Here is a 16,364-nt window from a genome sequence, read left to right as displayed (position 1 = left end):
CAATTCTTACGGGAATGCCCCATATTTTTTTTTCTTCCTGTTCTTTAAAAAATAATTCTTGAAATAGTCTGTTCCAGGATCAGACCGTCATCCTCTTAAAAACATCCATCAATGTTCTGTAGCACTTGTTCACAAGTCACACGTGATTCAAATGAGGGCAAGCGCCACAGAAAATGGATGGATTATAAATTTCGATTCAGGGTCCCACCCGCCTTATTTTGTAACATTCTTACATTCTGCTTCTGTGTGACTTTACAGCAGTGCTTCTCAAATAGTGGAGCGGCCCCCCTTGGGGGGGGGGGCACGTGTGATTTTTTTTTTTGCCGTACTACAATAAAGTGAAATTGCACAGCTACTCCAGTAGTTGGCAGTGGCGCTCTTTTTGTCCAATGTGCGTAAGCGAGTATTCACTCCACGATGTAGGTTTGTTTTGCAACAAAAATGCTTTTATTTATAGTTGCGGCGGAGAATAGAATAGAATAGAAATCCCTTTATTGTCATTGTACTCAAGTGTGCAACGAGATTAGAGTGGGTGGTGGTGGCGGTGGGGTGCAAATTTTTTTCTTCTTGCTTGGGGGGGCGTAACAGAAAATAATTGAGAAGCACTGCTTTACAGGTTTTCCTCAAATTTGTGTCAAATTCTGAATCGTTCAACTTTAGAGGTTTCACTAGGTTTCAAGTAGCACAGAATTGTCTTATTGCACTGTTCTTATTATTATGGCATCACATCAATATCAGTTCATGTGATAGTCCCTAAAGCTACACAAGCACAGAAAATGCTGTTTGCTGAAAACATGCAATGACAGAATTAGTAGTAGAAGTAGTATCCGATGCTCAATGAAATCCACCGACTGTACATATTGCTATTGTTCACATCCTATTTGGTTATCTCATATAAAAACAAACAGGTAAGAAAGTGTCTCCGTTTGAAAATTGTGCAAGCCCCTCTTAAGTCTGCGAGAGTTACAATTAGCTGTCGTTCAAGTTCAGGAGAATATGGCTCTTGTTTTATTATTATATTTTTTCCCCAAATCACTTGTAAAAATTGTGCTCTGCTCTGTACAAGTGGTGGCTTTTTCTTCTTTTTTTTTGCGTTGGCAGTAGATAGCGCCATTATGACATAAGTTTGGCAAACATTTCAGTTGCAAACTGCCTCACAATATGAAACGAAATATGATGATACGTTCCCTCTTACGGATGTTAAACATGTTCTCATGACAATTTAGTTGGAAATGTCAAGCAAAATATATAATATGCACTCGCTATATTTTTTTAACCAAAAAATGAATGGATGGCTGGTCTTTAAAGTAAATGGTTAGTTTTTGCCAAACTAAATTTTGCATCATTTTTTTTTTCAATTGTCACCAGAATAAGCTTTGATTTCCATGAATGATATATCATCGACACTTGGCTTAATGGCTTAAATGACTTCCTACCTCTTTCAGGTGCCAGTGCTAGGGTCTATCAGAACCTTTGACGACAGACAAGATCTGGACCTCTGGCATCTCAAAGGAACGGACATTACGGTGAGGACAACAATGTCCAAATTCTGAACTGCGAGAGATGCTGGTTTGAAAAACAAAAAGCCGTCTTTGCCGAAGTGGAAAGAAAGTGTTTTGCCACTAGGCTGGTGAGCAACCGTTTGGCAGGCAGTCGTCGTCAGCCATGCTCAGCAACAACAACTATAAGAAGTGAAGATATCGTTTCGATTCAAGGTGATAAATCGTCAACAAGTTGCCTTGATTCAAACTTTGCGTGTTACGGAAAAAGTACTCATTGGAGCAAAACTGGCATGAAGGCTCCTATTACGTGACGACCACAATTCCCTGGTGGCCATTTTAAATCAGCAAATTCTGGCACAAACACACGTACCCAAACAGCACTGGCACCAGCTGACTGTGAAAGGCGTATCAGAGGCTTTAGTTCTCACTCGAGAATTGAACCGCCACATTAGGCCGACGAAGCCAATGTATTGCTTTTGGGAATTTTCAGTTCTACCCCCCCCCCCCCCCCTCCCTATGCATGGTTCTCTTTTTGTCTCGATCACAGGTGTGAAGGGAGGCAGTTTGGGGACAGAGTATCAGTGGAGACCTGAGAGCACATGATGATAATGGCTCCTGGAGGGATGGGCCAGGAGATTGAGGGAGTCTACGTGACGGGAGGAAGGTAAAAATAAATAAGAGGTGTGCTAGCTTGTCACTGGAGGCTGCTCCGGACCTTCCTCCAAGCAACTTTCTCCATCCCGAGACTTTTTCCTCCTCTTGTTACCTGGAAACAAGGATAAAATGATGGCATTTAGAGGCAAACGGAAGGATCTTAATGGGATAAGTCTTTTTTTTTTTTCTCACGTTATTTTCAATTACGATTACCGTATTTTACCGACTATAAGCCGGGTACGGCTTGTATATTGTTTTTTTTTTCTTAAGAGATGCTGCGGCTTCGTCCGGAAAATACGCGACTATGAATCTTAACAAATGCAGTGAAACATCTTTGGCTATATGCATTTGGAATTTGTGTGTATTTTACTTTTTCACTAACACTTAGATAGCATATAAAAAGTCTACACACCCCTCTTCAAGTGTCATTTATGTTATAGGAAAAATTTAAAAATAAAAAATCAACCAAAATAAAATATTTTCAAATCAATCATTCAAAAATCTGTCTACGCTCAGAATTAACTAAGCGCATCCAAACTAATGTTAAATGGGTAAAAAGTAACAGCCCCACTGGAAAGACAAAACTCACACATGAAACAGTCAAATCCCAGTTGTCTCAAACATCACACTTGGCAACATATCCCTTGACCCAAATGAATGAATAAATAAATGAGTCATGCCAACGGGGAGCTTAGCGTCTGTAAGTAACCATCATCTGTTGCTAAGCTACGCCAGCCACAGTTACCACGTCTGACACAAGCAGTTCGAGTAGACGCGCATTGCTGGACGTGGATGTCTCACTCACTCAATTTACGCAGGAGTTTCTTCCCGACGTTCTCTTCGGAGCTGGAGAGAGAGCGAGAGCTGATGTAAGGAGAGGTGGATGGCTGAGAGTCTGTAGGCACGTCTGAAAGGAGAAACACAAAAGTAGAGTAGGTTGAGAATATTAAAATGTTTGTAGTCATTGAAGTTTTTACACACACACACACACATATATATATATATATATATTTTTTTTTTTTTTCTAATTAATTGATACGACAGCCATAAAATATGAATAAATGCTAATTTGGAGAAAAAAAAGTAAATAATTGGCACAAGTAACAAAAATGTAAAAATACATACAATAGAATAACAAAAATATTTAACAATGTTTGTAGTAGCTACTTAATTAAAAAAAAAATGTTAAAGGTTTTTGAGACCAAGATAATTAACGTCTTAACTTTTTCCACCATGAACAGGACCTATAAGATATACAACTTAATTGAAAAATTAAGAGAGAGCGTAAACAAACAAATAATGTGGTTGCACAAGTGTGCACACCCTCTTGTAACTGGGGATGTGGCCAATAATAGTCAAACTTTTAAGCATTGAAAGTACCTCTGATTAACCCCAAATAAAGTTCAGCTGTTCTAGTAGGCTTTTCTTGATATTTTTCTTTTTCCAGCAGAAACCCAAAGGATTTGACTTTCCCCCGGCTGGTATTTGGAACAGTCCCTCCATCCTGACAACGGTCCAAGTCCCGGCTGTTTTTAAGGGGTTGAAAAGTACTTCCGTATAGCCCAAATCATATTTAAATTGAGCAACTACTTGATGTAGAAATGTATTTAAACGTCTATTGTTATTTAACAATGCTGACCGTTTTCGCCATAATTCTCAGGTCGATCCTCTTGGATGTAGGGAATCTCATCCATACGGAGGAAGACTGTGTCACTGGGACTCCGCTGGCCATCGGATTTGCTGCCTGTGTGAAGAAAAGTGCCAGTCAGCGGTCGTCTTCACAGTAAATGATTGTATTTCCTGATTGGTGATGTAACTGGGAGCGCTTTTAGTCGGTGCAATGTGATTTAAAGTCTTATGACTCATAGTGACATTCGTCTCTGTTATTGACAATCACTTGAGCCATCTGCTCTGATTTTTCTCCCTGACACGTAGAAGAGTGACATCTATCACACAGCAGAGTACAGATGGCTTGTGGGAAATCCTATAAGCCCTTGAAAAAAAAAAGGAGCAGATTGTGCATGGCACATTTGTTGAGTTTTGGGAGATGAGGCATAATTGGACTCGGACTTCATGAGATGCTTTATCTGTAAATACCTTGCGGTACAGTATTGGGAAAGATAATTAAACTGGGACTTGAGATGCCTCTCAAAATTTCCACACGCACAGGCAGGCACAACATTATTAGATCCAATAAGAGAGCTATAGCAACAAATCTGTTTTGCAACTTACGAACTATGCGATTTCTCTCATTGAGTCTGCAGGTGTTGCGAAGGCCCGAGTGGGGATGAAGCTGAGCTAGCCGCGCCAGACCCAGGCGGGTGTGGGCGCTGGTGAGGGGGAGAGCGATGCTGTGGGAGCGGGCTTCCACGACGGGTGGCCTCCCCTTCGCGTCGACATCCACCGGGTCCGGCGTCTGCGGGGAGCTGTCCATCCTCGTGGCCGTCAGGGCATTCTGGTAGTGCGCTCTGATTATCTGAGGGAAGAGTCACAATGTTGGCAAAGATTCAGACGTGGCGTGCTTCATGAGCATGAGTTTGAGTTTGTCACCTTGATGATCTGCAGGTCTGTGACCTGTCGGACGGAGTAGTCCGGTAAGTAGAGCCCTCCCGCAGATAGCTGACCAATACTGCCGCCGCTCAGCAGCGAGTCTGATTGGTTCAGACCGCTGCTGCGAGAGCTGTATCGCTGACCTGCACGTAAAATCAGGAAAAAAAAAAATAAGTAGGAACACACACACACTACCACAAGAATAATATTAATGAATATTAAAAAAGACAGCTTCCACAAAAGTTATATCATAATATATAACAATAGCGAACAATTAAAAAAAAAAAAAAAGACGTTTCAAGCTTTTTGATGGTGCTCACAGTTTAAGTTTACGGTCAAACTAAACATAAAATTAAGAGAATTACGGTACATTGTCCGTTTTTAAAACAACCAAACTACTACCTAAAGAAATGCCCTGCGAATTTAATGCTAACATGAATTGGAAAATGATGTTAAACCCAGTTTAGAAGTGTTTGTGCAATGAATATTTGAAAACAAATGGTGGAGCACCACATGTAGACATATAAATAATGAATATAAATGACTAATATTACAGCATTTTACTGATCGATTTACAGTGATTGGAACTGTTCTGTCTTGTTTGTGATATTTCCCCCAGTGGGCACACCAGAAGGAGCAGTGCAATTAATTTAGTAATTGCAGCATTTAATCATGACAAACGGTTTAATATATTTGATTATATATAATATTATAATTTCTTTATTGAAAACCATAAACACAAAAATGATTTTAGGGGATTTTTTTTTTTTGTCAAACTCATATTTTAAGGCGCCATTGCATTCACATACCAAAGCCCTTTCTGCGCTACTTTGCTTTCCACAGCAGATCGAAAGAAAAGTTTAGGCTCGATTTAGTTTTTATACCGTTTCTGAACTATGGATTTTTGCGATGTCCTAATTTTGGGATTAAGAGATATTAAAATGAGTTTTTGGAATTGCTTTAAGCCTACCGCTGAAACGCAAAATATGCACACACACACTTGAAGACCAAAAGTGCACATTATAGGAACTGAGAACCTTTTCTGCTTGCTCGGCAGTCTTAGCTCGTATAATCCTAGTCAGGTTGTGTTCGTCCGCTGGGAAATTCTCTCTCAATCTCATCTTTTTAATTACTTTCTTCCCACAGCCGATGCTCGGCTGCACATTTAACTTGGAGTTATCATTGCTCCTAGTCGCCGCCGTTAACGGCGCCATTAGCGCCCGTTGCGGCGCTCCCAGTTGGCATGTATTGACAAGTTATCATGGATGTACTTACCGATTGGCAGCGGTGGGATGAGGGCTGGCATGCCGTAGTAAGAAAATGCTCCGTTTTCAAAGCGGAGGGCCTCCTTTCCGATTTCAACCTCCACCCGTCCCTGCGACATCAGCATTTGTGTTCACTCGTCATGTGACCGCCACATCGATCCAGAATACAATTAAAAATCACACACGGGAAATATTTCAAACATCAAAATGCCGGCCACCTGTGCTAAAATCAGCTAACTCCTTTAAAAGACAGGATTAAAATATATCATCAGAATTTATTTCAAAGGTTTGTGTTTTCTGAAAAACACTTGTAAAATTACTTAAGACATTAATTTAAGAGGGTAACGATTCTTCGGGTGGCTTGGCTCAGCCGAGGTTGAGAAACACTGTGTTCCACGGTGGCGGTGTTACGAGTTCAAAATTGACCGCTGTGATTAAAACAACAAAGCTCGTTGAGACTTGGGATTTCGAATGATTTTCTCCCGAACTCGGCATGCATACCTGCAGGATGAGGACAAAGTAGTCGACAGGTTTGTTCCTTTGGAAGAGGTAGTGCTGAGCAGCGAGTTTGTTCTTGGGGTTGAACTTGAGTTCTTGCACCACACTGGGATGCTTGATGAGACGGAGCAGGATCTTCTCTGACAGGTGACACGGTCTGAACGGCTCCACCTCTGACAGTCAGAGACACAAACGCGCGCAACAATATGGGAGGGTGAGGGGAAAAAACATCTCTCCTTTCTCTCTGTCCCATGCTCAAAGAACAGAGTAGCGACGGTTGTGCTTCCTGTCATTCTTTCGTAATTGTTCTCTTTTTTTCCCCCACTGTCCTCTCTCCAAACCAATTAGCATTCACGTTTCGGTCAAATTCAGAATTTGATTCCCTTGGTGAATGTTGTCATTCCACAGGTCCCCACTGGGTCACATGACCTACCTGTAGCCAAGAAGCGATGTGTTGCCAGCAACAACTGGGGGGAGATCTTCACATTCAGCTCATTTTCGGCCACTTTGAAGATGGAAAAGTCCTGCTGTTTCCTCTCGTGGTGCGATACGCGCCTTTTAGTCCGATTATCAGCTGCGAAACACACATGGCGAAGCCAGGTATTTACTCTTTTTACTCACACTAAATAGGTTTTAGTCATGGCTTTCTTTATAGCCACGGATTGCATTGGATTATCCGCACGCCTATCTGATTGATAAATAGACTCATCCTCTGCAGATGCAAAGGTATTTAATATATTACATTCCCTCAAATGAATCATAACCGCTGCAGGGACAGCTGGTGCCATAAAGACATAAGCTCCTCTTTACTATATGTATAATTACTGAATGTGCACCCACACATCACATGCAATTAAACAGATTTTTTTTTTCCCAAGTGGCGACACATATTGAGAGAGAAAGCACATGGGAGATTGTCATTTCTCTTCCAGGCAATTAGAGGATTATGTTGATTTCACTTATTTCATTGTGTATAAGTAGTGAGCTTTGAACAACAAGGGTGAGAGCATGGGATCAATAGATTAATGAAGCGAGTGATTATGCAATGAATTATTCATAGAAAATGTGAATATCTGTTAAGAGGAGCCTCAAGTGCAGACTGCAGTGTTGTACGTGACCAGTGTTTTTTTTTTTATTGTAAAGAGTAGACATTCTGAATGCAGCAGGTCTTGCTGTCACACCTCTACACCTCATAATCGCAAAGTTTAGTAACAGAGTGGTACGTGGATTTCCAAGTGACCTGACTTGCGAGTTTTTCGAGGTACATGCAGTCCATTGGTTGATTTCTTCTTTTGACTTGCAAGATTTTTTTCAGAGGCGAACGCTTGACGGCAAACTCAACCGAAAACAAAGAGAAGTACATGTTGCATATTTTAAAGCAATCACATAACCGCCTTAGCAAAGTCAATTTAATTTGCAAGTCAAGGGACCATTGTTGCTTGAACAGAGCGTACCATAACATGGGACAATAAGCCACATGCTGCTACACCAAGTCTTAACATAAAGAGAATGGTGATCCGATGAGAGGTAGCAGCCTGTTTTGGAGAATGTCCATTGTTTGCTGTTGGGTACAGGACTAATTTTTCATACTTGCACTTGCTATAGACCTGTAAGAGCAAGTTGGTGCTAATTTGTCAAGTACAGTATACGTACTGTAAAGATCCGTCTCGTCCACGATCTCAGAATTGATGATCTCTTCGATGACGTCCTCCAGAGTGACGATGCCCATCACCTCGTAGAAGGGGTCTCCCTCGCCCTCGTTGTTGACCCGCTGCACCACAGCCAAGTGGGATTTGCCTGAAAAGAAAAATCATACGATATGTGAACATTTAGACATTTTAATCGGAGTTGAGAGTTGTGCAAGTGTAACCTTAGTTAACGTTAACGTATCCTCATAAAATAAGAGCTTGTTAATAACAACTGTCATAAAGATTATAAACCCATTGTAAAAATGAATGTACTAAATAGCTCAACATGTCTTAAAGTATGTCAAAATATTAAACTGGCAAAGGAATCGTTTTATCAATGTTTTTTGTTGTTATTTAATAAGGTTCCAACCTTTTACTTTGAAGGGCACGTAGCGGCATAACGCCGTGACCCATGTGACCGGAAATGAGCGCTGTGTATACTTTTTTATTCTTCCTAGTACTTGCTGATGGACTTAAAGTGAAGTCCGTCTGGAATTATTGATAAACAAAAGAGGAAAATGCAGAAAAACTGAGCTATTTAATGCTGTTTTTTACATGGAAGGAGTTATTTTTCGTTTTTTCCCAGCCTGTCCTATAATTGGTGATGACTAATTACTCAACGGCACTTGGCGAGTTTAAGACTTTTATTTTATGCCATGAACATTGTATGATATTGTATTGCTCAATTGATGGAAAAAGAATATCGAATATATCCTCTATATTAATTGATGGCTGTAAACTGTGAATTGATGCTTAACTGAATGCCGCCGGATTCCTTTACTATCCACCACTTTTCACAAGTAACATAAATGAATTAGTGGAACACAAAACGCAGAGGGGTGCATTTAATTATTATTGCTTAACCTATTTTTTAAATGAAGTACAGCAAATATATACATATCAATGTATTTCTAGGTCTAACTGTCATAATCATAATTTTCAAGCAACAGTTTTACATTCTTAACTGCCATACAATTGCTGATGTAAGAAACAAACACTCTGCCTCAGGAGTCCTCATCCGTGTTCCTGGAGGGCCGGTGTCCTGCCTGCAGTAACACACCTGATTCAGATGATCAGCAAGGTTTTCAGAAGCCGGATAGCTATCCAGGACCCCTGCTCTCACTTAACAGGTAGGTGGGACAAAAGTATTGGGACACCACTGGCCCTTATTGCTGTTCAGGTTGTGAGTGAAATTTTTACCAAAAACGTCCCAAAATTGAAAGTCCAGGCTAACTTTAGAGGTTCCAATTGGTATAAATGTATCACTGAAAATGTTTGTACAATCGCTGACTATATTCTCACACGAGGATGTTATCTTGCAACACCCTAAGAATGACCCTGCAACTAGATCTGTGCAGTCAAGATGAAATGAGCATTAACGCAGCTAAAACGCCACAAACCGTATCACATATTCGAGCTTGCCCATGATATTCCTTCAACTCCTGCATGCCTTCTGTGACTCAGACAAGACAAGAGTATTTGAGGGATTAGCCTGGAGATGCTTTGGCACTTTGGGAAGATTTGGCTGCCCTTACGTAAAGCATTATTACACAATCAGTCTGGGGATGGCTGCATCTGCCACCTCAGTGTTTAAACACCTCCCAAAGACAATGTGACACCATGAAGTCAACATAGTCAAGCGTTATAAGCATCGAGTGTGCACAATAGTCAAAACATGCTGCACAAAAAATAGATTTTTTTTTTGTGGGGGTGTGTTGCTGTATGATGTCCAAATAGGTTATCTAACTATTTGCCAGTAGACACACAGACACATATCTATCCTCCACTGAGCCAGTTCATATGAGATTTAGGGCGATCACTGTTGAGGGATCAAACCTTTTAATCCCCTCGAGCAGGGGTGGGCAACCTGTGGCCTGTGAACTATAAATGACCCACCAGAATATTTGAATGATCCCGCAATGCAATCCTTGAGCCTCAGAACAACAGCTGCAAAACACTCATTTGACCTACAAATGCTGATGACATATAATGTGGAATGAAACATTGACAGAAATCTTAAAGTTGACATGAATTTGACTTAGGTGATGACGTCAGCCTGTCTAACTCGCTCAGGTGAGTCAGACGTGGATGTGCCCTCATATCTGCTGATGTGCCCGGGCACTGCATTACGTCACTGTTGTGTTGCATAATACCCTTGTAGAAAAACACATACACGCACACACTTGCAATCGCACACATGCCTCGAGTGAAACCGGGTCTAATGTGAATGTCTCTTTTGCAAATCGTTCTGCTCCACCAGTTTGCAGGCCTTCCTCCCATGATGCATTGTTGTGTCAACATAACATTACGCTCACTGTCCCTCGTAATGTAATCGCTTGCCTTACATTTCTACCCTATGATACCCAGGAAATTTCAATTTGATGAACTCTTTATGTGTTTGTTTGTTTTTTGCTGATACTGCATCTTGGGCGACATCCCTTTACTCAGCAGTCACAACATTATGTGCACCGACATGGCGTTATATGGAAGAGATCTGCCGAAAATCTGGCAATTCAAATGTTATTGTTCAGTTCATAATTTCACACCATTATAACTGCACGGTAAAATATTTGACACATCTTAATTAATGTGTATCATAACAAGTATCGGAATTGATGGTATACCCACTTTGCTAAAGTACAAAATTATAATTTGTATATTTTATGACAAAATGTCTATTCCACCCTGCTGTCAATCAAAAGTGGGCATTGCTATCTTTGTAAGGGCAGCGCTTGTATCAGATCTCATTACATTGTGCAGAGGTACCTAATTAATCGTCCATTGAGTGTGCATGTGCACTCAGGTTTTGCTCGTGACATTTCCCCCTCATTTCCGGGGTAAAATCGACCCCAGAGATCCCAGTGTGACGTTCCCACAGCAGGGCTGCCTAAGCAGTGGGAGCCTTTAATTCATCAAAGTATGAAGCAAGCCGCCAGACAGGAAAGGAAAAAGGTTGGAGTTGAATTTTTCATGATTGCTCTGCCGGGGTTGAATGGCAACCGCCCGCGGAGTGGAAGATGGGGGCGGGGTGGCGGGGGGATCTTTATAGGCAGACCTGAGAGCCGGTGGGTCAGCAGACCAAAAGCTATCCATCATAATCCTGAGCGGGATGAGGCAATGGACCTCCTGACCTGTAAGTGACAATGTCATTTATGATCCTCTCCCCAAAGTCAACATGTCTCTCTTCACATAATAATCAGCCCGCTGAAGCTTTCACTGGCTCCCTGCTTGTGTGTCAATAAAAGCATGCTTTTTGTTTGCCTAACAATATGTCCAAGTTATTTGTAACTTCTTGTAACTTCATTTTAGCTATTATTTGTTTTTATTTAGAAGAAATTATCGTGCAATTGGACTTTTGATGTTTTTCCACGATTCTACAACCATGACCACTGAGAGAAGCTTCATCCCGACATGGAAAGAAGGGAATTCGTCCTGCAGAAGATGTGGAGAGCAACAAGAAATGAAGTCAAGTGAAGCAACCATTCCACGTGTATGTGTGCTTCTCAGCAACCGTCAAACCGATGGCTGTTAGAAAACTGAAGTTGTTTGTTTACATTCAACTTTCAGTTTTTTTTTTAGAATTGCCAGGTGGAACGTATATTGGCCAGCCCTATTTAAATGAAACACAATGAGCGAGTTTTATCGAAAAATGTTGACTTTAAAACGATAATAATGCTTACTTTTGATTGCCGTGTCAGAGAGATGTGCAATTTGTGATTTTAACTTTTGCTCACAGTTGGGATGCTCGAGGTTCAAGTCTGAGTTCCCTGCTTCCATGAAGTTTTCTCTGGGTACTCCACCAATCTCCCATATTCCAAAAACATGCAAGTTTGGTTCATTGAAGACACTAAATCACATCATTACATGGCCCGCTAAAACTAATTATGTGCATTGTTGTTGCTTGCTAAAATCGACATCTGATTTAAAATGTAGGTATCCGTAACATATAAATATAATTCCATGACCACGTTTGTTACTCAAAGCACTTGTACCTCAAGTTATCTTTCCCAAATGAAAAGCCATTCATCCGGTCCAACGTGGTGATTGTTGTTTTTTATTTTCCTCCATTTTACGCCAAGAGACCGACCCACAATTTAGAGGGATCAGTCCTTAATCCATTTACAATACACACCGCAGCCTGAACCAACCAACAGCAAATACAATTGCATTTTCAAGTTAATTAATCTCAGCAAAATGTTGATTTTTACTTGGACTAGATCCTGCTTGTATTCTGAGTGAGTAAGGCTCGATATATATGTGCATTTTATTTAATGAAGCCCTGACTGTGGATTGTACGATAAACAATGACTTCTCTGTTACAGAGAAAGTTGAGAGAATGGGCTCAGCCAAATTGGCAATGCCGATTATTTATTTTTTTTGTTCCAGTCCAGATCTGTATGCACCTAATGTCTTATATTGATAGATCAGAAAGGCCCTACTCCATCATGTTTGTAGGCATGGTCACCCCTGCTTGAACCCCTTCAGTTTGACACTGTTTCACATTTCACATCTGGCCCTCTCCATAGGGATGAAAGGCTCTTCATGGACACGGCCTACTGTGAGCTTAATACGGCACTTCTCCTCTTGGTTTTTGGTGTGTTTTTAACTAACCGCACACACTTCAAAGGCCCCTCACACCATAGGTGGTGAGTGCTCCAGAATGTGATGCAGAGCACATGGTGCCTTAAAAGCCAGCAGCACCGCCTTCATAATAGCCTGGCGGCCTGCGATTGATCCAAGAGGAGCAGGATTCACCCCCGGTGTTCAATTACCTCGTTTGAATTCCTCCAGCATCACGTCCAGCTTGGTGTCGTTGAACACGCAGTGCATGGGGTGCTTGTAGAACTCGGTGATGGTCTTGAGCGGTGTGCAGTCGTCTGGGTCCACGAAGGCTAGGTCTTTGACGAACAGGATGTCCACGATGTTGGACCGCTCGTTCTCATACACGGGGATCCGGGTGAAGCCGCTCTGCATCACGTCGGACATGGTGCCGAAGTCCAGCGCGGCGTCCGAGGACAGCATGTAGCAGTCGGACAGAGGGGTGAGCACGTCCTCCACCGTTTTGGTCCTGAGCTCCAGAGCCCCTTGGATGATGTTGAGCTCTTCCTTGACCAGGTCATGGTACGGGTCGGTGACGCGCAGCATGGCCACGAGCTTCTCCCGTGTGTAGAAGCTGGAGATTTCCTGATGGAGCAGGAAATCCAGGATCTTGGACACCGGATAAGCGATCGGCAGGAAAAGGAGCATCAGGAGCCGGGTGGCACACAAGGTCTTGGACGCGATGGCGAGGCTGTGCCGGGACGCCACCGAATGAGGCAGGATCTCCCCAATGAAGAAAATCCCCAAAGTGCATGATGCGGTGGAAAGCGCGGTCATTCCCAAAATCTGACACATCCACACCACAAAGCAGGTGTTGGTGAGGACGTTGCCCAGCACCACGGTGCACAGGATGTAGTTGCCGTGTTTGCGCACGGACTCGATCTTCCGTGCGTACTTTTGCTCCTTCTCGGTGCCGCTGTTCTGCAGAACCCGCAGCTCGACTGGGTCCAGCGCCAGCATGCTGATGTTGAGCCCGCTGCACAGTGCAGAAAGCCCCAAGAGCAGCACGGACACGCCGGCTTGCAACCACGCGTCCGCCTCCGCGGGTCTCTCCACCACCGCCAACCAAAAGTCTCTCGTGTCGAAGTGTTCCCATTTAACGCCGTCGAACGCGCACATGGAGTAATACTTGACCGCTTCGCCTCGGCGCAGGTGCTTGGCGAGAAGCTCGACGAGCACCGAGTTGTGGCTGGAGGCGGATTTGAACGAACCCAGCAGTTCAATGTCAGAGGTACGGGCGCTCTCCTCCTCGCACGGGTTCCCCCTGGAATGACCCGCATTCCGGTCCGCTTCTTCGATGAAAGCGATCCACGGCGCAGCGGGGGCCGCCTCGGCCGCCCCGCTCCGGTTCACGCGGGGATGCTCCGTGTAGTAAACCCTCAACACGAAGCGAGTCCCCTCCGTGGCTCTCAGGACGCCGTCCTGCACGGACAGCTCGCCGCTTTGGGTGTCTTCGGGCCGGACGCCGAGTAATGCCGCGGTAGGAGCTGCAAGCTCCGAGAGGAAGAGGAGGAGGAGGAGAGGATGCAGGATGCGGCAGGGAGCAGCATCCGCAGCCATCATGCTGAACGAAGGACGTGTGGGGGAGCTGGCAGGGTCACGTGGTTTGCAGACGGAGCCGCATATCCACGGAGCGCAGCCGTGGGTATGTCACACTGTGAACACTCACCGCAGCCTTTAAATATACATGACACGCCGCGTGACGTCTCCATAGCTTTCTGTCACTTGCTAAAAATAGAACCAGGGGGGAATGCCACCGCGTGTCAAATCCACGTCGTCAATAATGCCCAACAGTATAAAACCCAATAATAAAAATGATATACGTATTCTCCAATGGCAAAAAAAGAACACTGTTAAACTAGATCTACATGCAGTGCTCAATTTAACCGTTAGATGGCAGCATTTGCCCCTATTTCAACAAAAGCCGTTTGGATTTATGCGAAGGTGCAAGCTTTCTTCGGGTCTCATGACTCTCGTTAAGTGTCAGTGATGGAGGAAGTACTTCAGTACAAGTGAACTCTATTGAGAACGAAGTACAGGTGCTTAAGTACAAGTGAGGGGAAGAGCTTCTGTATTGAAACACTTCAAATCCGAACCATCATCTTCAACCCAAAAAAATTAAATCAACCCCTTAAGCATGTTTGTTGATTTACCGAAGATATTTTAGCAAAATCCAATAATGCCCTAACTGTATTTTTGAGTTAAGGGATTTTTCATCTGTACTGTATCAGTAAAAAAAAATACACATGAATGAATACTTTGCTCTATAAAGTCTTTTTTTAATCCCACACTTTTTAAAATATATTTTTACATAAACTAGAGCGATTAAACTATAAACTAATGAAAATTTTGTTTTTTTTTTAAACATTTTTAACATACTTTTTTCGTATTTATTTTAAGGTTTGAAGTTTGAACATCGGCCCCAAAAACTGTCATCCAGAGGCTTATAAAAGCACAAACCGACAAGGCGAAGAAAAAAAGTTCAATAATAATAAAAATATGTAAACTATAATACGATATACTATTCTCCCGTTTATCATTATTTCCCGTTTATAGGTGAATGTAATCACAGACACACATCTTAAAGCGATAGAAAATGTACTTAAGAAAGATTATTTTAAATATCGTATTTCAGTGATTTGCTTCACAAACGAATTTCAAGCATTTTGTTTAGAGTGAAAGAATTACTCATTTTCAATATGTACGATAATTAAATTACAGAAACTAATATAATGTGTGCTTTGTAAACCTTTTATAGCATTCCTTTTCATATTTCATTATTTAAGGTTTTGGACGCTGGTTGGGCGAAATAAATTACATTCAAATAAACATTTTTCCCTCTCAACTTTCTTAACGTATCAGAAACTAATAGCTTTCTCCAATTGTGGTTGCAGTAGCTGAACTGAATCCGATTTTGTCGCCATATCTGCGTCGTGACCCGTGAGTGCGTAACTAATTTTGGAAAAAACACACGCACTCACACACTGATTGGTAATATTTAAAAGCCGCGCTTATGCAATGAATGCGGATGTGTGAAAAAAGGCAATTGCAACACAAAACAAAAAGAATGGAATAGTCGTGCAGTATAAATAGTTTTTTGTAACAAATAAAAGAATAACCTCTACATTTATTAAATTCACTTGTGTCGCGTATATCGAAAATAATTGAAATCAAGTTTGTATGACTTTGTTCTCCTTGATATAGTTGTAATTAGATATATTTAATACTAATTGTATGTTTAAATTGTAGTGTAAAGTCCAATCGATGTCTTTGGTATACACAAAGTCATTAATTTTTTTTCTGCGCCGTGCGTAAAAATCACTGCTTCGGCGCGCATGTTGTACAATATCCACCAACTCATTAAACAAACACAGAGGTTTGTATGTGTTGCCGTGTTTTAAAAAAATACCTCGACGTTGGCAAATATACAAAAAGAGACACAAATTCACATTTGTTATTTATTAAACACTGTTTAAATTTAACAACATGTTGCTGTTATTTACAGGCTTGCTCAAAAGGAAAACGTCCTTCAAAATAACAAATATGTATCGTCACATTTTTAATTTGGAAATAAAGTGTGCTCGAAAAGCCAGATCACGTAAAGGGCA

The 16,364-nt window shown here is 41.9% G+C and overlaps 1 protein-coding gene and 1 long non-coding RNA gene across 2 annotated transcripts; one reads left to right on the top strand and one right to left on the bottom strand.

Moving 5' to 3' along the window:
- Positions 1-1,358: 1,358 nt before the first annotated feature.
- cnnm1 (cyclin and CBS domain divalent metal cation transport mediator 1) lies at positions 1,359-14,420 on the bottom strand. The gene is made up of 10 exons (XM_088304597.1): positions 12,930-14,420; positions 8,123-8,266; positions 6,903-7,043; positions 6,473-6,642; positions 5,982-6,081; positions 4,707-4,849; positions 4,389-4,632; positions 3,796-3,900; positions 2,962-3,063; positions 1,359-2,268 (listed from the first exon to the last, which is right to left on the bottom strand). Exons 1-10 carry the CDS (start codon positions 14,317-14,319, stop codon positions 2,189-2,191), a joined length of 2,619 nt encoding a protein of 872 aa, XP_088160723.1. The 5' UTR covers positions 14,320-14,420; the 3' UTR covers positions 1,359-2,188.
- LOC148329920 (uncharacterized) lies at positions 5,889-12,372 on the top strand. Its single transcript, XR_015845060.1, has 4 exons — positions 5,889-8,786; positions 9,166-9,287; positions 11,488-11,647; positions 11,894-12,372. It is a non-coding gene; the product is annotated as an uncharacterized LOC148329920 (long non-coding RNA).
- Positions 14,421-16,364: the final 1,944 nt, after the last annotated feature.

Source organism: Idiotropiscis lumnitzeri, chromosome 9 (genome assembly GCF_059441095.1).
Source record: "Idiotropiscis lumnitzeri isolate Australia: NSW breed Sydney's pygmy pipehorse chromosome 9, RoL_Ilum_1.0, whole genome shotgun sequence".
Lineage (NCBI taxonomy): Eukaryota > Metazoa > Chordata > Actinopteri > Syngnathiformes > Syngnathidae > Idiotropiscis > Idiotropiscis lumnitzeri.
This window is presented reverse-complemented; position numbering and strand designations above follow the sequence as displayed.